Here is a 24201-nt window from a genome sequence, read left to right as displayed (position 1 = left end):
GTGTGTATACACAGGGAATGCCATTAAATTTGTGGAAAAATGAAGAACATTCCAAGGGAAAAACACTCACTGAATGAATGGCATGAGAGCAGCAAGATCATTCCACAAGCTCTGAATATTCAGGAGCTCAGGCTAAATTCTTGATTTCACTATGACAAGTTTACTTACAGTCCACTTTACTCCAAAACTAAAAAACTCAGTATGAATGATCTCTCTCTCTCTCTCTCTCTCTCTCTTAGATAGATAGATAGATAGATAGACACACACACACACACACACTACAATGAAATTCTCATTGCCACGCCAAAAAATGAAAATGGGTTCTAAAATGACTTCAATATGAAGAGGAAAAATTAAAAGATTTTCATTAATGGTGCAGTGAAAAATGTTCTTCAATTTCCATATATGTACATCCATATATATGGACTTTGGAGAACATATGTTAGTATACCATTGCATGGTAGTGGGCAAAGTCACTAAAGTATAGGGAAGCATCATGGGTTCATAAAACTCCCACAAAACTATAAGACAAGACTGCAACATGAAACAATGTTTTGGGAAGGGAGAGAAAGAGCACAAAACCCTGAGCTGTAGCTCTGACTCTTGTTATGGTTCTTTCTGAAATATATCCAATGGTTAAGTAGTATGTGTTTCTCATTGTAACAGAGAGTGCAGCTAATAGTAGGTAGTTAGACCAACAGATAGATAGGGTTGGAGAACCACTGTACCTTGCCACTGCCAGCTCATATTCCTTATGGACTGGATCCATTTCAAATTTCAACTTCTCAGCTTCCAATGTGACATTGATTTTCATGGAGGTTTGTATCTTGAATTCACCCTTCATTTCCACAACATGTTTGGATTGTTCTCTGTTCACTCCCCACATAAACTTTCCAAATCCTAGGAGACTAAAAGCAAATAAGAAATCATACATATAAGACATTTAACCACTGGTATAACTAGCAGAGCTAGGTCCAGCATTAGACAGAATGAGGAAGCACCTCAAGGGGTTGATTTTTGGAGTCCCCAGAGAACTGTTCCTTGTGTAATTCAGTTCCCTTGTTTTCTTAAATTCCAAGAATAGGATTCATAGGATGTTTTCCCAATAGTGCAAAATTAACTTGGCTATGACTTGCATCATGTGTGAATGAAAGCGTGTGTGTTTGTGGGGATATTATATGCCTCTCCACCTTGCACGGCCATGTCAAACAGGTTCACAGTTCAGTTTTCATGAACAAAGCTGTGGCGTGGGACAATAATTTAACCATAATGGCTGAATACAAAAGTCATGTTTGGCTTACCCAGATGAGCTCTCAAGATGAAGTCCCTTTTGGATATTATGAGCCTTCTTCTGATCTGCTTCATTTTCCACTTCTTTTCCTACAAGAGATCAAAAGAGTAAAGGCTGTAAAAGGAGACTTGGCTAAACTCTGTCTACAGCTTTTGGCTAGGGAACCTGTCACCTTCATAAAAGAAAGGACAATCTCTTTTCCCCCTTTAAGAACGAACATAGAAACACTGACTATGTGTTGAATCAGGAGTCTAACAAAAAATTTCATGACATTTGGTGATCTTCTGACTTACCCTTAAATGTAGCATATGGTATAACAATGCTAGTGGCGCTAACATCAAGCACTTGGCTGGCAGCAGGAATCATGTATCGAACCTCCAGAATCAGAGGTACCATCCATCGCTCATTAACATTTTTGATGAGCTCATAAATCATTCCAATGGCTTGAGGCCCAAGTCTTCCTTCCTCTAACTACAACAGAATAGACGTCCAATCAATTAAAAAATATGACACAAATGGTTTGAGTAGACTGTGAACAAAAAAAGAAAGCAGCTCACCTTCCCAAGTAGTATTGCATCTTGATTGGTCAAATACATGATTTCTTTGCCCATAAAGGAGACTGAACTACCAAGCAAAGTATTCTCAAGGGCTAAGTCTTTGAATCCTGGCAGCTGAAAATCAAACAGATGATGCTTGCTGAGTCACATGCTCATTTAAGCAAGACCAAAAAGAAAAAAAATCATTTTACTCTTGTAGGCATCTTCATTTTGCCAATATCCATGCCCTTTTGTTGAGAACAGTGTTTTAACAATGCCCCAAAACCACTTAATTTAGTCCCAAGCCACAAACAGCTCCCTGCTATAAATGCAAGTAGCTGACCAGGTCATCTCTTCTTGCTCATTTGGAAGACATTTGCCCACCCCTTCTCCTCTGCAGTCCCCTAACACAGATCTAGGAATAATTCACCCGCCATTTTCTTAAGCCCGTGGACTCAAGGAACTGAATATATTACCTGTCTTTCTGTATCTTTAATCTTCTGATGGCTAAAGGTTTGCTCAGTTGGCCGATTGAGGTTTGCCCACCATTCCTTTATGCCGTTAGCTTGCACTGTAAACTTTTCAAAGAAAGAGAGAATTTGGAAAGGATACGATATGAGCTCATTCCTATTTATCATGTATGAAGCAATATGCAAAGGAACCCAGCCCACTTCTTTTTCCTGAAATGTGCTAAGGTAATGTGATACTTACCTCAAGTGGCTGAAAAACTACGCCAGAGAAAGCTACTTCTGAGCTTAAGATGAAATTTGAGGGGAATGGTCCATTGGGGTGGTCAATGGTAATAACTTTTAAATTGCTGCCAATTCTGTGGACAGCTGTAATCAAAACAAACACAAGATAGAAGCATGATACCTCTGCTACAGTTCTTTGGAAGTACTTTTCCAGACTGCTTACAACAATTCATGGTTCTCTTGAAGAAACTGAGTGGGCATCATTGCCTAAATATTTTCGCTGACACAACCTTGTCAATCAAACATGGCTGCCCCAAACATATGCTTGTTATATAGGATTCAAAAGAGAGAGGGGATATGTTTGGTAAAGTTGCCCTGTTTCAACCTTTGTTCAGGTGAGTAACAACCATTCCCAGGGAAGTTGCAATTAATATGCTTCTTGGAGCAGATCTGCCTCAGCCCCATGATTTTCTAATATTAAGTTGGTGTAAGACTTCCATATTTCCTCTTCCATCTCTATATACAAATCCAAAATTCTAGAACGGGGACTTATCGGTTGAACTGAACGCATGGCCCGCCAAGCTAAATAACATCCTTTTCGTCTTTTTATTGCAATTGTATCTGTTTAAATATTGGTCTGAATAGTTACAATGATGTGACTAGTATAATTGCATTTTAATGCCTACTTTTTACATGGTTTACGTATATATATATAATTGTAAACTGTCTTGACTCCCATATTTGCAAAAAGGGGAGATGGTGAAGAAGAAGATGATGAGACTAGAAAAGTTACTTTTGGGTGATCTTTCACTGAATCTCCTAATCTCTGTCCCATTCTTTTCCAGCTGGGAAACATGCTAAACTGGAAGTGGCCTAAATAGCTGCAAATGTATGTGTGGACAGAGGTTGGTACTACAGTTCTAGAATCACATACTGAATGGGGTGATTCAAGGAGCTGCAGTTAAGAAGTATCTTTCCCCAGGTCTTTAGGACACTGATTACACACATCATTAATTCTCAATAATAGGATGCAGGGTTCACCCATGAGATAACACAGAATTCAAAAACCAAAAGTATTGAGAAATTCGTTTGCATGGGAATTTTTTGTTTCTTATTAATTTGCTAAATATCTGATACTTACGATTGAACATGTTCAGATAAACAACGTGGCTGTAATTTCTATGTGTTTCGACAGACCAAGTATTCATAAGTTTCAAGGCCACATGGCAATAAGAAGACCTAAAGAAAATGGACACCATTGGTGATATTAAAATCAACAATATAGATACATTCTTGACAACTTAAAAACCAGCCCTCCTGTTTGGACGGATAGATGTTTGCATCTCAGAAGTCTTGTGGTAATTGAAAACCTAAAAATTTACCAGGCACTTAATGAAGCCTATAGACCAGTCCACCAAAGCTTGGTCTCAAATACCATTATTAAGTCTATGTGCACATGCAAATATCTTAATATAAACACAAGCAGATTCACATGTGCGCATATGAGGTCCAGCACAAAATGGAGGGATTTGTTTTTTTAGAAACTTCAATTGGATCTCTGTCTTCTCCCAATTCTTAATTCAGCCTCTGTGTAAGATTGTAAAGTATAGAAAAAGAGCTTCAGAGAGTTCTAATTGTTCTCCATTTGTGCTTCACTTGAACCACCTGGGTGTCCGCTTGACAACCTGATCAGCTGTTCAGCTGTTTCGGTTTTTTAAAAAGCACATGTGCACTGGAACAGTCTACACCAGTGGTTCTCAACCTGGGGTCCCCAGATGTTTTTTGCCTACAACTCCCAGAAATCCCAGTCAGTTTACCAGCTGTTAGCTGGTCTACACAAAGGGGAGTGAAGGAAAGCATGTTTTTCATGACTGCAGGGATATACAGTCATGCAAATGTAAACTTTTTCAGGCTGAATCATATTATAAGCACACTTTTTTGACACATGCTTTTTAGTTCTTAACCCAATCCCTCCTGCACTTTGGCTAAGCATTGTTTAGCCACCACCACCACCCCCACCTACCCCCTTTAAACTGGTTACTATTGGGTTTTAAAGCATATGTAGAAGGGCCCTGAACTAGTAGGCTAAGCCAGTGTTGCATGCACCTTAAGTCTCCCTGAACATGAAACAGGATATTTGTTAAGAATTAAATAGCCAACCACTGGGATACAGAAGCAGTTTCTGATGGGAGAATAGCCGATCCCCCTTTGCTTGTATCACCACTTCTCCAGGTGGATATTCATGTTGTCCAGTGCCAAACCTCTCAAGGGACAGAGTCTGTACTAAGAGATGTCAGGGTCATCTCAGAGCAACTGAAGAAGGAGCAACTGAGGGGATCAAAGAGGGGATTTGACTGAAAAGCATTGGAGGGTGGAAGGTGCATCTCAACTTACAGATTGTAGTACATTGGAAGCCTGAGTTTGGAGCAAGCCTTCAGCTGAGAGTAGACAAAGGGGAAAAGCAGTGAATCCTTCTCTCTGAATGCAACCTTAGCGACAGCTGTGATAATTGGGAGAGTTGGGTATGTTTCAAAGATGGCCATGCAAGCCACAATTCGAACTTGAATAGGAGTAGAAGAGTTCATATAGATCTGGGCGAGAATGCCTTGAACCTGTTGAAAAAGGAAATGTCTTATGGTTATTATGTTTAACACCTGCAATCTTTGCGAAGGTTGTAAAAATGAGTAACATGCTTGGAGTGAAAGAGAAGCAGATAGCTCCTATAAGGAGATGATACAGTAAGCATAAACAGTGTCTTTAGCTGCACCCACACTTTGGAATTATTGGGCCACATAAACTTCCATGGCTCAGTATTATCGGATTTGGGCATTTGTAGTTTTGGGACATAATTCCCCTCCTTGGTCACAGAGCCTTGGTGCCAAAATAAATTACAAATCCAAGGATTCCATAGGATGGAGATGCAGCAATTAAAAACTTGCAAATCATTTATACTTCTACAGTATGGATTGCCTCCTAGGGCCCTTCCAGGCAGGCCCTATATCCCAGGATCTGATTCCAAGTTTTCTGTTTATCCCAGATTATCTAGCAGTCCGGACTCATATAATCCAGTTTAAAGCCAAAAAAAAAACAAAAAACAACAACAACAACCCTGGGATCAGATCCTCGGATATAGGATCTGTTTGGAAAGGCTCCTAGTCACTGTTTTCAACAGTTTTGAGGTAGGAGTGGTTGGCAGAAACAGATGTATCCTGTGTGACTACATTTCAAATACCTACTCCATAAGTGTCTCATGAAAACCTGTGCACTCCACTGAGTTCTGCTCCCTTGGTCATTCGGTGGCCATCTAGATGCTCTTCCAAGAGGGCAACCAAGGCAGACTTCTCCACCTACTTGCTCCACCTCCTGATACCAAGGCAGCATTCCTTCTTTCTATAATCATCTTGCCTAATATTTCCTCCAATATAGACCCTCTGCTTTCTTTTCCCTTTCTCCTTTCTTTTCAAACAAATTTCTGATATTCAGAATTGCAGCCTAACCATGGTTTGAGCTATGGGGAGGAGTTGCACCTGGAACCGCATCTGAAGACATAATATCTTCCTAATACCTTCAGGAGTCTTTCTTGTTCCACTTACCCTTGTAGAGTCCCGTTTGCCGATTTTCATCAGTGCTCGGATAGCAACAGCCTGGACAATTTTGGTGTATTTATCAGTCTCGGCCAAGGGTCTCACTAATTTCAAGCTGGCTGGCTGAGCAGCATTGCCAATAGACTTCAAAGCCAATATTATGCGTTTTTCATCGTGGTGCGTGACTGCCTCAGTGAGGAGGTTGTGGATGGGCTACAAACAGAAACAAACACAAAAATTGGGATCATTCCAACTTCATCTGAGAAATGCAGTATATGTGGCTGTCTTTTCCCTATGGCAAAACATTGAGTGATAATTTGCAAGTACCATTTTTGGGGTGGTATATGAGAGGCCCTGCATTAAACAGTCACCAGAGCAAGGCTGAGATTTAGATGAAACTAGTGACTTTTCCGGTCTGGACCACACTTGGGAATGTTCCCAGGGATCCAAGAAATCACTTCTTATTGGTAATATGCAAGCCTAAGCAATTCCTCAATGGCTCTGGAAAGCACACTCTTCTTTGGTTAACGCACGTACAATTCAACTTCACCTAAAATAAGGACCACATACCTCAAGCAATTTGTTGGGACAATTTTGACTCAGAGAACATTGTCTGGAGACTAGAGCTCCATATGCCAGCATGACAAGCTTCTCAAGCACTAATGGCCCAGTACTATGAACATGGTTGAGAATTTCCTGTGGATTAGAGAAAGCAGTCAATCCAGGAACCAGATTTTCATATACAATGTGTCTTTTATAATGCTTACTCCATTGCTTTAATTGAAAACAATGTATATCGTCCATTCTTGTAGGGAGCACCAATTTAACATGTACTCACGGCTGCTAGGCGAGCTGTGTCCTCTATTCTAGCAACATCCGGGCTGGCAGTGTGGAACATTATGGGAAGGAGCCAATAAAGTTCCATTTTCTGCAGTTCGCCTTTGATCAGTTTTTCTTTGAGGAACTTCATCGGGTTGTAACGGCCTGCATATAAGATTGAACTCAGCAGGAGATGTCTGCAAAGGAGAGAAGAGAACATCCTTAAGATTCATTCTGATCTCTTTTCTACAAGAGCAGTCCTGACTGAGAGATCTGAGGGCAGATTCTGAGACTCCCATCTCTGGCACTTCTCAGGTGCTCAGGCAGTGCTCTGCAGGGCATGCTGGTTAGGCAACATACCTGGCTTTGGGTTTGTGCTCAACTGTCTTGTAAAGGACATTCATCTCCTCTACAGTCAAACGACGGCACAGTTGGCTAAGGTCTATGTACTTGGGGAGAGCCTCTAGAGGGATGTTTTCCCAGCGATCGGCCTCCTTCAGAATTTCCTCAGCCTGATAGAAGAGCGGAAAGCAAAGAGGAGACAGTATATCATCAGTGTTGGCCATCAAAACATTCTTTTGAAAGTCAGTAAAAAAAGAAGAAACATATTTGTTTTTTTTTACCTGTTTCTTAGCATCTTTAATGTTCACCATCTCAGGTGGATTTTCTGGGAATTCATAATGAATGCTAACAATCTTCTCTTCAACACCTTCCTGTGCCTGAGTTTGTGGTGGGGTATGTTTAACAGCCTCATTAACCATGTACAATTTTTGCCTGAGAGGAAAGAGGAAAATAGAGTGCCATTGAGGATGGAATCAATTGTGGTCTCTCATTTCTGATTTTCCCTGAGAAAGTCAGGAGAAATGACATCAAGGAGTTTCAGACTGCATTGCTGAGCCCATAGACCCAATGGAAATGTAGCCACTCATAAGATGCTAGAGTTATCTCTGTAACAGTCATTATTATTATTATTATTATTATTATTATTATTATTAGAAACACAACAAGATGAGTCCACAGCAGACAAGATCACTCTGCCGGCTGTTGTACTGAATGATGATGATGATTATTATTACAAACACGAAGGAATGGCATGGGCAACCCTGCGAGCCAATATACATAACACTTTTTCCCAGGATCAAAGATGCTGCAGGAATCCCTCAGATATCTTTAAAGCTAATTTGTTTATTTCTTCAAGGGAAGAGGGTTTAAATGTTTAAAAGGGTGCAATGGGGAGGCATTGTTCTGATTTTATTTATTTCAAAGTAATGTTTTTAAATGGTTTGCATTTATCCCTTATTTGATTTTTGTATTTCAGAATGTTTCAGTTGTATTGTTTTAATGTTGGTTTGTCCCTAATGGGAGAAAAGTGGCATTAAAATAAAATAAAACATTATAAAACAAATTGACTTAAGCCAACGTGGAACTAAACTTACATATATACCCTTTTGGGGGGCGGGGGGAACACGTGGACTTCCCAACTTACTTGACTACCATTACTCCAGCACCATCGGCTTCACTCAATGGAGAAACTCGGTATACATCCTCAGACTCAACTTGAGAAATCGTGCTTATAGGACCATTACATTTTAGCTTCATGACCAAGGCTGAAGTTCCTTGAACCATTGTGTTTTTCTAAATGACAGAAAGCGGAACCTTTTGTGAGTACAACTCGCATGGGTTGAAAGACTAACATGGCTGATGCTTTAGAGTTAGCAGCTCATATAGAAGGATATAAATCCCACCCCACATCTCTGTTAAAGTCAGTGGAATAATTTAACTTTTGCACACAAACAAATATATTTGAGCTGTTCTTACCAGTGGGCATTTTGGATAGAGGTGGAAGTAAGACATTCCAATGGTCCGCTGGACTTTATTATCGCAGTTGCCATAGTCCTTGGTCTTGGTGATTGTGGAGCACTTGTTCCTGTCATCTGTGATGAAATACCTTGTCAGGCACTCACCCGCAATGCCATCCTGGAAATATTGATGAAGACACATTATCAGAGGATACACAAATATCATCCAAACAGTGTGTGGCTGAGTATGCAATTGAAGTAGAGCAGAATGAAACTAACACTAGGAAACACAGTGGAGAGTCACTCTTCTCTCTCTCTCTCCTTAATATTTTCTATGTTACAGTAATTTTTTCATGCTATATATTGTTTCTAATAGTTTAGAAAGTTGGAGAGAAAATGACCTGGCAAGTTACTTGATTGGCCCCAAGCACAGAGATTGGCCTTTAGTCTTGATTTTATACTAAGGGGAGAAATCTGGGATCAGATTATTAGGGTCTAAGATTTCCATCTAGAAACTTCACTTATCAATTAGACATTTTAGTCACAAAATATTTAAATGAACATCCAAATTGGCAATTTAGACCTTTCATGTAGCTCAATCCTTATTTTTATTTATTAAAAGCTGTCTTGGTCCTCATGGTGAGAAAAATTGGTAGTATACATATAAATAAATGCTGGAACCACCACAGATAAGCAGAGTGTTAGTTCACTACTCATTGAAACAAGGGATGGGGAAGAATTCCCCCCCCCCCAAATAGCTGAAATTCAGCTCCACCCATTATGGCTGGGGATGATGGGAACTGAAGATCAACAATTGGAGACAAAAACATAAACAAGAAATTGAATGTAAACAAAAAGTACAGACAGCATTTTACTACTAAAGTAGGCTGGAGGTATATGGAGAAATGACTGCAAACACTTTTAAGTATTAGAGCTTTCCCTTTTAGCCATTCTTGCTTTTTACTGATTACACCATCCCATCAATAACACAAACAAACCTCTTTCAGCTGAAATTCATTCTGGTCCTTTATGTTTGCAATCATCAAGTTCATGATTGCTCTCATATGATTCACACATTCAACAGGGGCCTCTTTTGGCACACGGATCTCGTCAAATCTTCCATTGTTGTAGACAGCACGGTAGTTATGCAGGTCACAGTCAGTCAGTCTGTAATCTTGCTTGGGAGGCTCGACAAATTGGCCCTTTTGCTCAGCAAAGTGATCTCCGGACTGGTCAGGGGCTCCAACAGCCTCTCCCATTCTAAGATTCAACATCTGGGAACAAAATGATAGGGGGAAAGAAGAGATATGACATTTTGTGATTTTCCCCCAATTAAGCACTTCAGCCAATAGCTGAATGTCTAACATGACTCCAGAAATACAAAATATAATGAAAGAGACCGAGAACAGGGAGTTAAATACAATATAAGACTGCAGATTAATATAACGAGGACTCGGATTGGCCCTGGAATACGATTTGGATCATGTGACTTTAATTGATGTTTTAATGCTATGTTTTTAATGGGTTTGGTTTTAACGTTTTTGTTTATTCACTGATATATTAATGTATGGCATTGAATTGTTGCCTTTCTAAGGCTGCCCTTAGTCCCCTTTGGGGTTAAGAAAGGATGGATAAAAATGTGGTAAATAAATAAATAATGCAAGCAAATTCGCATATGCAGGAGAACTGAAACACAAGATATGAGACTATCTAAAAGATACCTTTAGAATCAAAGGATGTTTTTTTCTGGTTAGTGGTGCTGAAATTAGTGTGTGACTTACACTTGATGGTGCCTCAGATTCAAATAAGTACATTATATTGTAGAAATAGAGCAATCATTTGTTTCTATAGCTCTTTCAAATGTTCTCCACTTTTCCTTCAATTGAAGCAGTGAATGAACCTGAAGGTTATACCAAAGAGCTTCCTCCTTACCGAGAAAACCACCTCCTTGTTCTGACCAGTTGCAAAGACAGATACGTCAGCTGTCATCTTTAGAACCGATCGTCCCAGATCTTCTCCTTCGGCTGTATTCAAGATAGTGCTCTCATATTTGTATTGCTGTGATCTCCCTTCCGGGAAATCTATCCCTGCAAAGAATCATACAAAGAAACATTTACACCTGTTGTCCTTAATGGTTGCAAACTTATATGAAATGAAGACCTTAACCAGGCAATCAAATGATTAAGCTAAAGTTTTAATGGATGAATTACTTAACAAATAATTTTAAATCCTGGCTAGTTCTTTATGCAATGGCCTACACGTCAAGTAGGAAACAAAAAGAGGCATGCTTCCTCTGGAGCTCCCTGGTTTCCGGTCCAGTCTCTTAGGCCTCATTCTATACCATTCCAATTAATTCCCATTTCTCAGGGACTGAGTCCTCAAAACATCATTTCAGACAAAGTCCCAGGGAGAATTTTTAATTTGCTGTGTTACTGATACTTACTGGGTCTGGGGGTGACGAGTCCTGAGGAAAGAAATTTGGAAAATTACCATCTAGACAGAATAGCAAAACACAATCCTTTAAGTGTAAAATATACTAGTGGGATGTGGTCTCCCTCCTCCCGAGAGTGCTGCTGTTCAGGTTAACTAGCCAACCACCTCCTCTTTTAGAATACTTCCATTCTCTTTCCAATGCTCCCTTTTCATTTCCAAGGGACATTCTTCCTTGATCATCTGCTGAGTTGGTTTAATCCCAAATGAACTGAATGGGTTGTAGAGACTTTCCTGTATCTTTACCATTATATTCTTGAAACCATTTCTAGAATCCTCACAAACTGGCTTCCGCTGATTTCTCAGTGGCCTCATTTAACTCCATTTTGGTTTTGCGGATGCTCACTGAATGAACAATAATGTTCAGCATTTGTAGTGAACATTACCCTAGTAGGCCAGCATTATTGCATTGCTAGGGGTAGGGGAAAAGCGTAGACCAAGTGTCTAAGAACACTGTAAAATTTTGATTGAGACTTTTCAGGTTAGCATCTTATTCTTTTAGTAAATAAACCACAGAAACTAAGCTTGTCCCCCGCCCCCTTCTTCTCCCATTTCTCTCTCATACACAGTTTCACTAACAATGTTTAAAATTAGTAACAGGCTTACCATTTTCTGGAATTTGACCTTCTAGAAGAAAGAAATTGAAAAGGTTATGTTGTGAACGTAAAAGTAGGATCCGGTCTGTTAACTAGAAAAATATACAAGCAGAATCTGCACCATTTTATTGCAGTGTATCCTGTGCAGTCCTTCCCATCGAGGTTGTAGACACCAGAGAGACACGGGACTTTACTCCAAACAATGTATTGAGCCCCATTCCCCAAATATGTAGGCTAAGGATCTTGGAGCATTCATGTTGAGTAAAACCTGGATTGCAGCCCCTCTTCCAACATGGAGACCATTAGCCATCAGTGCCTCCAGATATTGGAAATCCTGTTTCTCTCTCGGTGTTTAGTCCTGACACTAAGGACTTCATCACATTGAGGTCTAGAAGCTGGGGTAAAGTGTATCACTACATTACCATTACTATACTGTCATGAATAATGGGAAACCATCCCACGTTTTCCCATTCTCCCCGGCTTCTTCCCACTATCTCTCTGGCTTCTTCTGTGTCAGTGGTTCTCAACCTGTGGATCTCCAGGTGTTTTGGCCTACAACTCCCAGAAATCCCAGCCAGTTTCCCAGCTGTTAGGATTTCTAGGAGTTGAAGGCCAAATCATCAGGGGTTCCACAGGTTTAGAACCACTGATCTATGTGGAGTCAGGTGTACATCTGACTCCTCTGGAATCTGCTTCTTAGTGCTGTTGGCATGCCTCCAACACAGAGCCCAGTGGAGCCTCACCGGAAGTAGCCCTGTGACATCTGATGAGCTCTGGCACTGCAGAGAAGCACAGAGATGTTTCTTGATGTTCACTTGATAAGTAGGGAGACAAGAACTGCTGTTTAAGCCCCCTCTCTTCCCCCTTTGTGGATTTTTAACAACCTCTTTTGATTTTGGTGTCCTGACATGAGGAAGGGAACTAATAAGAAATCTAACCACTAAATAATACTACTTGGTTATTACATTATTACTATATGATTCACTTCAGCAAAGGTTACCTGTGCAAAAGTCTGAGAGAGGTGCAAATGTATGTAACCACAATGAATAAATAATGGTCCTGAATTAATTACTCAATTTTTTAAACATATGCTGAGGATTTGCTATGTCTTATCAATTGTTTATTGAAATCCTAGAGAACTTACTGTTTTGGGACTTCTGGCCTCCTGGGGGGAAAGAAATTGGACAGGTTAAAATGGGAGCTCAAGAATAGAGTATAACCTCCTAATGGTAAAATATATTTCTTTTCAGTTATCTTCTAGATAATTCTACATATCAGAACAAGGAAAGCCTTCCACAAGTTCCATAAAGAATAATACAAAAATCTACAATATTTGCAAACATTGCTTTTAATAAACGCATAAGCACCCAGTGCTGCAAATTTCACTTGGTAGATTTTTTAAAAGTTGAAGCAGAAACTGAGGCCCCTTCTACACTGCCATATAATCCAGATTATCTAATCAGATCATCCACATTATCTGATTTGAACTGGATTATATGAGTTTATACTGCCATATAATCCAGTCCAAATCAGATAATCTCTATTTAATATGGCAATATAGAAGGGGCCTGACTAATCTGGAAGAAAGTTTCATAGGGGCCCACTTAAAAAAAATACTGTATGTCTGTTTATATTCATGATACAAGCGTTAACTATCTTTTTATAAACTACAATGTCCCATGATATCAAAATGCTGCAAAACTAATGAGGCTTTACCACATTTAGGAATATTTGAGCCTCTTTGGGCTTTGCTACTAAAAATAGGCAATTGATAAGAAGGATTCCTTTTCAGTAATTAGTTAGTGCTTAGAATTTAGGTAACATTCAGGAATAAGGAATTCTTGGTTATCCAGATGTGTTAGTCTTCAGCTTCCTGAAATCCCAATGAAGATGGCCAAATGGCAAGGGCTTATCGGAGTTGCAGTTAAGTGTTGGTGCCTCTCCAAACTAGGATTCCATAGGATGGTTGCAACAACTTGCAGTGTCAATCAATGTTGTCATCGCCCTACTGTGGATGGGAATGAGATTGCACTGTGTGCAAGACCACCTACAGCTGAAATGGTGTGCCTTCAAGTCATTTCTGACTTACGACAACCCAAGAGTGAACATATCATGGAATTTTCATAGTAGAATTTTGTTCTGATTTGCCTTATCCTTCCTCTGAGACTGGGACAATGTGATTTTTCCAAGATTCACTAGTGCAGTGGTTCTCAATCTGTGGATCCCCAAGTATTTTGGCCTACAACTCCCAGAAACCCCAGCCGGTTTACCAGCTGTTAGGATTTCTGGGAGTTGAAGGCCAAAACATTTGGGGACCCACAGGTTGGGAGCCACTAGACTAGTATGTTTTCAAGGCCCAATGGAACTTTGAACCCTGTTCTCCTAGTGTCCTAGACCTACATACAAAGCACTATGTCACACCAGTTCTAAAACTACCTATAGCAAGGTTTAAATCTTGCAAGGTATAGTCTTTTAGGTGCCCAGATTTCACCGGCTCAACTCTTATGCCTCCAATGTCATTTCAACAAATGTAGTAACATTGATTTTTCAACATAAAAAATAGTTACATGAATCAATAATTATATGGACTTACTATTTGGAAATTTTTGGCTCCCTGTGGAAAAGAAATTGCATACACTAATTAATGTGATTGTAGCATTAGAGAAGAAATTTAAGTTGTCAAATGTCAATTTGGCTATAATGTACAAAATTCTCCAGAAGGATCTTAGTAAATGCAAAGGCAGACTTACCCGCAAGGGTGAGCAGAAGAGCAAGGACGATTCCCCTCATGGTGAAGGCGAATGACTGCCCTCCGAAGTGTAGGGCATTTTATAGACAGACGAGGAGCCCCACGTGATCTAAGTTGACCAGAATTTTGCTGATTCAGGTAAAATTTTATCTCTTTTCAGCAAACATTTTTTTGGCAAATGATCTGATTTTTTTTAATTTTCCAGATAAAGAACCCATTTCTACCTCGCCTTTTACAAATTTATTTCTTTGCAATTATCCCACATATATCATTTCATGGTTCTCATTGAAATGTTTCATGAAATGATTTTATAAATTTAAGAAAACATTTTAATTGAAACAAAAATATAAAGGATTTTTACTGGGTTTTCTCATGGTTAAAGGGATAATTTTAGATGAGGGAGACTTTGTCCTGGTTAATCTGACCTAATATGTGTTGCAAACGATTACCTAACTGATAACCACAGAGAGGCTGTGCTGGTGCTTGACACCCCAATGCATAGTCCATGTATATATTTATTTTTCTATTTCATGGTGTTATGTTATGAATGATATTGGCCATTTGTATTCACAGATTCCGAATCCATTGATTCAATCATCAATGACTTGAGAATATCCAAGTCATTGATGATTATATATCCAAAAGGGAACCTACTATTTTAGTGCATCACTGTATACAATGGGAACCAAACCTCAGCAAAAACCAAAGAGCCACTTTGCTTACTCTCAAGTAAATGCACTGGGGTTTATTGTTAATTCAATGACATAAAGAAAAATCATGAAAGATCTTAGGGGGCACCAGGATTGTAAGGTTGGGTCGGAGCTTGTGCTACTTTACTTTTCATGCTGCTTCTGGACTGAGTCAAATCATTATGCCTGGGAGATACACTGGGTTGAGATGAATGCTATAGTTTGCATTGATTTGTACAATTTCACACACATTTTGATTCTGTGCAGAAAACAGAAAAGTACATTTTCCATTGGTAAAATATGCTGCTGTGTTATGGACAGGGATGCTCCTTTTCCAGCAGCATGTGTCAGGGGTCAGGACACTATTTTTAATGAAGTGTGTGAATATTTACAAGAATCCTTCACATTTTTGCTTGAAAGATTTCCTGTACCCTAAAGGCAGTGGTCTCCTGGTATGTGCTCCTGGACCTAAAGTAAAGAATAAGATTAAATCATAATGTCCATATTTGGGACTGCTGAAAATAATCAGATTTGATTGGCTTGCTCAACCACGAATTAACTAAACTACAGCAACAGCAATGTAAACTGTGATGGATCCATGCTATGGGCTACTTGGAACTGTACTTTTACAGTTCCAAGTAAAAGTACCTTCCCAAAGTACATGGGTTACATAGGACACATCTATGACATTTAAAGTGGGATTGAACTTCTATAATGATATACAATGGAGCTTTGGTATCTTCTGGTGTTTGGTAAATTGTGTGTCTCCTATCTTTTCCTATTACTACACCCATCATTTTCTTTCCACAGGAAATTGGTTAAAGGTGGTGGTGGTGGTGGGGGGGGGGGGGTAGAATAGCTGTACAGTGGGCCCTGCTGAGGTTTGGTTTTATTATTTTATTTATTTACTGTATTTATATCCTGCCTTTCTTGACCCTGAGGGGGACTCAGAGCAGCTTATAGCATAGGCAATAATTCAATGCCTTAAAAATATACCTCCAATATGCAATTTAAAACTTTAAATGAGATGGTTTTAAGATCTCCTGTTGATACCAAAATCCATGGATTCGGATATCCTATTATATACAATGGCATAATAAAATGGTGTCCCTTATATAAAATGGCAGGAAGCTATAGCAAGATATGGCTACACATCAGCATAGTCCACAGCACATACATAGCAAAACCAAGCTTTGTTTTGGGGGATTTTTTCTGCTCATTGATTGAATCCATGGATGCAGAAGTCATGGAAATGGAGGGCCAACCAGACTATATATTTAGAGTGGTATTATTAAGCTCTTCCAATTTGGAAGCGCTCAACCTCTCCGAGGCAGATGATCCAGTGTAGGCCCAGGAAGCAAGAAATATTTTCGAGTTTAAAAAAGATGTTTACTTTTACAACACTATGTAAAAAAGTAGAGGTAGGAGTAGGGGTTGTGGAGGGCTAGGAAGTGTTTCAATGATCCCAGAAAGTCCACCATCATTGCCATCCTGCTTCCACCCCTTTCTTCATCTTCTGTTGCCTTGTCTTGGTGAGGAAAAGGAAGAAGATAAATTGGAGGTTCCATCTACATTTCCATATAATCTGATTTCTGAATCCAGATTATCTGCTTTGAACTGGATTATATGGCAGTGTATACTCATATAATCCATTTCAAATCAGATAATCTAGATTACATGGCAGTGTAGATCCAGCTGGAGAAGCCTGCAGTGATAATTGATTCTTTGCCACAAGGAACTGCCATCACTGATTTATACTTCCCAAAATGGAAAAAAAAAAAACCTAATACACAGAGCTCCCCATTTATTCAAATCAAAGCTGGGAATAGTCTGTTTTTCAAATGCTCCTCAGAATTGACTATCCTGACTAGGGTTAATGAGAGTTACATTTGGAGGATCATATGTTTCCTATCTGTGAGTTAGACCATATCGGGAAAAATGCAACAGTATTATAATAGTGGGTTTTTAAAAAATGTGACGTGGGTCTAATTCTGTGGTCACAGACTGAAAACCATCAGAGGCATTCATAAACGGAATAGATTCATATACAAATGGACAATCTGCTCCATGGAATTATTGTCCACTTTGGCATTTCTGCAGCATGTGTACCATAACCTTATCACACAGGTTGCAGTGACCAAATGATTTCTTCTCTGGGTACAAAGATATCAGCAACACACAGCAAATATTGTCATTTCCAAGGTAAATGCCAGGGTTCGTAGAAAGGGAAACAAGAGCCTTTGCAGGTCACAAGAACCTTTCAGTTTTCTTAATGACATGTCATGTTGGGGAAGCAAAGACATGAGTGAAGCGTATGTTCTGTCAGCTTGATTATTGTAATTATTGTAAGTATAGCTGATTTCATCTTATTCACTTTTATAAAACAGCAAGACTAAATTCTACCTTAGTACACAGAGCACCTGTTATAAACTGCCATGCTTCGGTATATATGTTTGTGATATAGGCAGAAAACTTCTCATATCAAAGGCTACGTTCTTTCACAGTCTGTCAAGGGGTGCATCTACACTATAGAATGAATGCAGTTTGACATCACTTTCACTGCCTTTCTGATACAACAATTATAAAGAAAAGCTGATTTGTACAAGTGTAAGCTTCCTTAAGAATATGGGTCAAAAACAAATAGCTAGCTCCAAGCAGAGCACAGTAAACTCAGTGAAATAGTGAGATATGTGTAAATATTGCCTTATCATTCACCAGTGGATGCATTGGATATGCTATAGTTAAGGATCATCAAAATCCTGGAAGGAATGTGATTTTAAATGGGAAGTCCCAACGGCCCCAACCAGTATAGCCAGTGGTGAAGGATTCTGTGAACTGTAATCCAATAGCATCTAGGGGACTTTATGATTCCTACTTCTGATTTCAGACATTACTGACTCACTGTCAAAAAGACAAAATCAAGATGCTACAGGGAGTTGTAGTTGTGATGTTATGGAAATTTGGCAGGTGATACTTAGGGCCCTTCAACACAACCCTATATCCCAGAATATCAAGGCAGAAAATCCCACAATATCTTATTTGAACTGGGTTATCTGAGTCCACACTCAGACAATGTAGGATTTTCTGCCTTGATATTCTGGGATACAGGGTTGTGTGGAAGCCAGTCACCATTAACCAACCATGTCGTTCTGTCCAAACATTCACATATTTTGCCAGCAAAAGCTTCTTTCAATGGAATTGGTTTTTTGGATGTTTGATTCCCTTTTCTGATAGACTCATACACTGCAGAAAAGGAAAAATTTGGATATCACCCCTAGCGTCTTAGGGCCCTTCCAGACAGACCCTATATCCCAGGATCTGATCCCAGGATTTCTGTTTATCCCAGATTATCTAGCATTGCAGACTCCTATAATCCAGTTTAAAGCAGAAAACCTGGGATCAGGTCCTGAGATATAGGGCTTGTCTGGAAGGGCCTTTATATATATATGCAATTTATCCCAGATATGGTGTGAGAGAGATCTCTTTTCATGCTTCAACATTTCTCTAAATCACTGAGTTGTACCGTGATAAAATTAGTTCTGCTTTGGCTCTAAATTAGGACCCTTCCACACAGCCCTATATCCCAGAATTACAAGGCAGAAAAACCCACAATATCTCCTTTGAACTGGGTTATCTGAGTCCATACTCAGATAATGTGGGATTTTCTGCCATGATATTCTGGGATATAGGGTTGTGTGGAAAGGCACTGAGTCGCAAGATTGAAACCTCACTAACTTTGCCTTGAATTAGGATTTTATCATCATCACCACCACCATCACCATCATCTATTTATTACCACTCAATCTATCAAGCCCTTCTATAAAGATCCACTGAACCAAGTGTTGAATGGTTTGCCAATTTTATGTAACTCCCAGGCCCATAGCCAGGATTTTGTTTCGGGGGGGGGGGGGGGCTGAATGTTTTCAGGGGGGGTTTCGGGGGGGGCTGAGTCTGAGTGAAAGAGGGTCTAGCTTAGCAAACCTTTTGTATCATTACCCCAATACCCCCATGCATATGGGATATATTGAGTATGGTGATCAGATCATGATATGAATAAACATAACAGTTTAAATAATGCACCAGTAAGGCCTTTTCGCGAACCACCATGAGAATTTCGGGGGGGGGGGGGGGCTGAAGCCCCTCAAGCCCCCCCCCCCCCTGGCTACATGCCTGGTAACCCCCATTGATTTATGTGTCACACAATACATTTTAGTCTGGAACTAACCTATTCCAAACAATCATATATACGTTTTTCTTTCCTATCTTCCTTCTCCCTGTGGCACTTTCGGTTACTGGATAGATAACTAATTAACCATTTTTTTTCAACTGGACTTTTTACCAAAATCAATACAGAATTGGCGCAGCAATCAATCCAGCTGTGTGATAGTGTCAAATTGACCAGTCAATAGATTGCCTATTATTTGATTACTGTCAAATATTGTCAGGTATTCCATGAAGCCAAGAATGTCATTGTGTACTTTTGGTTCCTGCATTATGTAATTTATTTGTAAGTGCCATGAGGGATGCCTAGTCCTAGGTTTGCAGTAACCAGGGGCACCCTGATGCAAAAGTACATTTAAAAATTAAGTAAATAAACTGAAGCGCCAACAGATGCTGAAACAGAAAATGCTTGAAGAACTATCCTGTCTCCTACATAAGACAAAACCGCGCTAGCTTTTCCCATGCTTGATTTTTAATTTCTTTCATTGTAGATAAATATGAAACAGCTAAACTGTCAAGTGGATTGTTCACATTTATAATAGAAACCTCATTCAACATTGCTTAAGTTAAGAAGCTCTTCTTGGTCAGGTGCTTATTTGGATATAAGGCTAAATGAGCAGTTGAGACCTAGTTGGTCTCCCCTCCATTAGATCACGTGTTCACTTCACCTTATTTAATTATTGGAGGAGTGTAAAAGACTCCCCAGTTGGGATTCTCCCCAAGGGATGTTTTAAACAGATAGCAAAATGCAAAGTCTGGAATACAAGATATCAGGCGCTGCTTGAATTTCACCCCACTCTGTCTGATAAGTCCTGTATCTTGAACTCAAGAAAGAAGCTCCATGAATACATTTATAATCACGGTGCTCACCAGGATAGGCAGGCTATTACTAACTATTATTAAATTTCCCCACTGGTTCCGACTGTACAAACTTGACCATGATAGGGTAATCTACCTGTTTAGGCTCACACTTCCAAAACTCAGGCAAGCCTTCACAGTTCTTTGTTTTGAAAGTCTACCCAAAGCGTTGATTAAAGATAGATACATGGGCACCCCTCTGGCTTTTTGTTTATGTGTTTGTGGAGCCCCAAAAATAGAGGATTTGCCTCACTATTTGTTTTCCTGCCCTCTGTATTTTGAGCCAAGAATCCTGGGGCCTATCCTTTATCTCCTTCAAACCAATACTGTGTCAGAAAAGATTTTCTACCTTTTGGCTGACACTAACCCTGTAGTTACTCATACTATGTCTCTTTTTACCCTGACAGCACAGAAAATCCAGGCAAGACTTATTTCTGATATCATGCTGGGGATGCTTTTAACTCATTGCGGCTGTTTATATCCAAAGTGTTCTCTGCTTACGTTTTAATAATTTCCCCCCTTTCTCTTCTTCTTATCCCAACTCCCCTGATAGATAAGATGTTTAAAGCTTACCTACAATTCTGTGCATACGTGCCAACAGTATTAGTCAATCACTAGGTTTTGGAATTCATCTCACAATGTGAGCCTAAGAACACTTATGTTGGAAAGCGAGTCAGTGACCAGTCATATCCTGCTAAGATCCAGTTTAAACGACTGTATTAAAGTAGTTTTAACTGGATCTTAGCAGGATATGACTGGTCACTGTTATAATTTTAGTGTTTTTTAATACTGGCAGCCAGATTTTGTTCATTTTCATGGTTTCTTCCTTTCTGTTGAAATTGTCCACAAGCTTGTGGATTTCAGTGGCATCTCTGTGTAGTCTGACATGGTGGTTGTTAGAGTGGTCCAGCATTTCTGTGTTCTCAGATAATATGTGTCCAGGTTGGTTCATCAGGTGCTCTGCTATGGCTGACTTCTCTGGTTGAATTAGTCTGCAGTGCCTTTCTTGCTCCTTGATTTGTGTTTGGCCAATGCTGCATTTGGTGGTCCCTAAAACCTACAACAACCCAGTGATTCTGGCCATGAAAGCCTTCGACAATAACTTGATATTTGCTTTTAAGTATTGTGTTATATCCCATTAATATATTTTGATGTAATTTTGCTTTTTTGAAGCCAGATAGGAAGCCATGTGAAACATAAGTGATAAAGCAGACATGAAATAAAAACTAAGCTTGTCTCCTTTGGCACTGGTCAGATACATGGACAGTGGCAGCTTGAGTGAAAGTCCAAGGTTTTCATGGCCATGTAGTCCTTTGGCTTCAAACCCACATGAGGCTGTGTGTGACCTGTGGATATCATTTCTTTTGAATCCATCGCCTACCCATTCACATGTTATTAAGATTACTCTCTCTAGACGATTCATATTTGACATTTGTTTCCAAGCAGAAAACACTGCCCAAAGTCCTGCACCAAGTGGGTGAACTCTAATGCCTTGTCTGTGCAATTCCATCTCCTCCACATGTGTCAGAAAATGTTGAATTCCGGGAAGACCACAGGCCCCTGTCTTGTACCAGTGAGAAAGAGAGAGCTGTGGGAAGTCAATTCAGACAATGCATTTGAATTAACTCCCAGGGCCCTTCCACAGCCGTATATCCCAGAATAGCAAGGCAGAAAATCCCACATGATCTGAGTGTGGACTCCGATAACCCAGTCCAAAGCAGACCTTGTGGGATTTTCTGCCTTATATTCTGGGATGTAAGGCTGTGTGGAAGGGCCCCAATCTCAGCTCAGAGGAGAAAAAAAAAACAAGAGTGTTCTCAGATGCAGTGCACGCTCACTTTCCATCCACATTCTCAGTCTGAATTGCATTTTCACTCATTAATGGTAAAAATCAACAGTCATTGCCCCTGTCAGGGCATGGCAGCTGCTGGGGACAAGGCTGGATTTTGGACAAAATCCAAATGACCAGATAATAGTTCTTTCTACCGTCCAAAAATAGATACGTACAATATAAGTTATCTTGATACACAAGTATGTCACTAACAAAGTGCAATTGAACATGTAGACACTAGTAGAAATGGTTATTTCCCAGAGTCTGAAGGGAGCTAAGCAGCAGGGCTTTTGACTATAGGCCAACTTGAAGGCCTCCCATTCATATGGTCACTATAAATCAAAGTTAACTTGATGGTAATTACAAAGGGTATGTACATTTTGGGGGCCCCAGTGGTGGAGTGGATTAAACTGCTGAACTTGCTGACCAAAAGGTCAGCGGTTCAAATCTAGGGAGCAGGGTGACCTTCTGTTGTTAGCCACTACTTCTGCCAACCTATCAGTTCGAAAACATGTAAGTATGAGTAGATCAATAGGTACTGCCTCGGCAGGAAGGTAACAGCGCTCCATGCTGTCATACCGATCACATGATCTTGGAGGCATCTACAAACAATGCTGATCCTATAGCACTTTGTCCTCCAAAGCACTTTATATTGTTTAAGGTCTGCTCGTATGTTCCCCAAACTGCCCCATCACTTTTTTCGCCCATGTCCAGCATTATTTTTTAATCTTGTAATTTTAATTACATTTGGCCACACATAGATTTTAAAGTGTGTTGTCCTATTGATAATGTTTGTGTTATTGTTTTATTGTTATTGATTTTTCCCATCAACATTTTTTCACTGCCCAACTTTTGCAACCATACAGATATTAGAAAGGATATGATTCTGAGTTCAGTATTTAATTATGTATCTTTCACTTGAAGACCTTAGTTCCTTCATAGCTGTCCTTCAGAGTCTTAATTTTTTTTCTTATCTATTCACTACAACCTCTTTTTATTAATGAGTACCATATATACTCAAGTATAAGCCGAGTTTTTCAGCTCTTCTTAAGGCTGAAAAAGCTCTCCTCGGCTTTTACATGAGCCAAAAGTTATTTATTATTTTACTGGGTTATTATTATTATTACATTTATTATTTTACTCTACTTATTATTTTATATTTATTATTTTACTCTATTATTGTTATTATTACATTTATTATTTTACTATATTATTGGAAGGATATGTAAGTACATTTATATTGAAAGTTAGAATAATGATTTAATTAGAGTTGGACAGCCTTACCTTAAGTTACAGTTGTATATAAATACTCAAAAACATTTAACCTACTGATGCTTCAACTGGTATCTATTTTTATTTTGAAATTTACCAGTAGCTGCTGCATTTCCCACCCTTGGCTTATACTAGAGTCAATATATTTTCCCAGTTTTTTGTGGTAAAATTAGGTGCCTTGGCTTATATTTGGGTCAGCTTATACTCAAGTCTATACAGTAAGCCAAATTACAGAAAATCTTTTTAACAATTTCAATGTCTTCATCATATTGTGGGTTTTTGTTTGGCATCTTAATATTCAACTGTATTCCTACTCATAGAATCATAGAGTTGATAGAGCCCTCATGGGCCATCCAGTCCAACCCCCTGCCAAGAAGGAGAAAAATCTCATTCAAAGCACCCCCAACAGATGGCCATCCAGCCTGTTTAAGCCTCCAAAGAAGGATCCTCCACCAAACTCCGGGGCAGAGAGTTCCACTACTGAACAGCTCTCTCAGTCAGGAAGTTCTTCCTAATGTTCAGGTGGAATCTCCTTTCCTGTAGTTTGAAGCCATTGTTCTGCATCCTAGTCTCCAGGGCAGCAGAAAATAAACCTGCTCCCTCCTCCCTATGACCTCCCCTCACATATTTATACATGGCCCTCATCATACTATCTCTTCTCCGCTTTCTCTTCTTCAGGCTAAACATGCCCGGCTCTTTAAGCCGCTCCTCAAAGGACTTGTTCTCTAGAGCCTTGATCGTTTTAGTCATCCTCCTCTGGACACATTCCAGCTT

At 39.5% G+C, this 24201-nt stretch overlaps 1 protein-coding gene across 1 annotated transcript in view; it reads right to left on the bottom strand.

The window, feature by feature from the left end:
* The window catches only part of LOC132774089 (vitellogenin-2-like), a 29050-nt gene extending 14431 nt beyond the window's left edge, over positions 1-14619 (bottom strand). The window contains exons 1-22 of the mRNA XM_060773843.2: positions 14558-14619; positions 14401-14421; positions 12952-12972; positions 11818-11838; positions 11165-11185; positions 10654-10808; positions 9720-9995; positions 8741-8899; positions 8409-8557; positions 7546-7696; positions 7283-7434; positions 6942-7119; positions 6674-6799; positions 6113-6316; positions 4914-5131; positions 3661-3758; positions 2539-2663; positions 2304-2405; positions 1849-1962; positions 1585-1762; positions 1302-1380; positions 729-908 (exon numbers count right to left, since the gene is read on the bottom strand). Of these exons, the coding sequence (XP_060629826.2) occupies positions 729-908; positions 1302-1380; positions 1585-1762; positions 1849-1962; positions 2304-2405; positions 2539-2663; positions 3661-3758; positions 4914-5131; positions 6113-6316; positions 6674-6799; positions 6942-7119; positions 7283-7434; positions 7546-7696; positions 8409-8557; positions 8741-8899; positions 9720-9995; positions 10654-10808; positions 11165-11185; positions 11818-11838; positions 12952-12972; positions 14401-14421; positions 14558-14597 (2768 nt within the window). The 5' untranslated portion in view covers positions 14598-14619. The remainder of the gene's footprint in view (positions 1-728; positions 909-1301; positions 1381-1584; positions 1763-1848; positions 1963-2303; positions 2406-2538; positions 2664-3660; positions 3759-4913; positions 5132-6112; positions 6317-6673; positions 6800-6941; positions 7120-7282; positions 7435-7545; positions 7697-8408; positions 8558-8740; positions 8900-9719; positions 9996-10653; positions 10809-11164; positions 11186-11817; positions 11839-12951; positions 12973-14400; positions 14422-14557) is intronic.
* Between the last annotated feature and the right edge of the window lie 9582 nt (positions 14620-24201).

This window comes from Anolis sagrei, chromosome 4, assembly GCF_037176765.1.
Source record: "Anolis sagrei isolate rAnoSag1 chromosome 4, rAnoSag1.mat, whole genome shotgun sequence".
Taxonomy (NCBI): Eukaryota; Metazoa; Chordata; class Lepidosauria; order Squamata; family Dactyloidae; genus Anolis; species Anolis sagrei.
The sequence above is the reverse complement of the archived record's forward strand: the minus strand, read 5'-3'. Positions and strand labels throughout refer to the sequence as shown.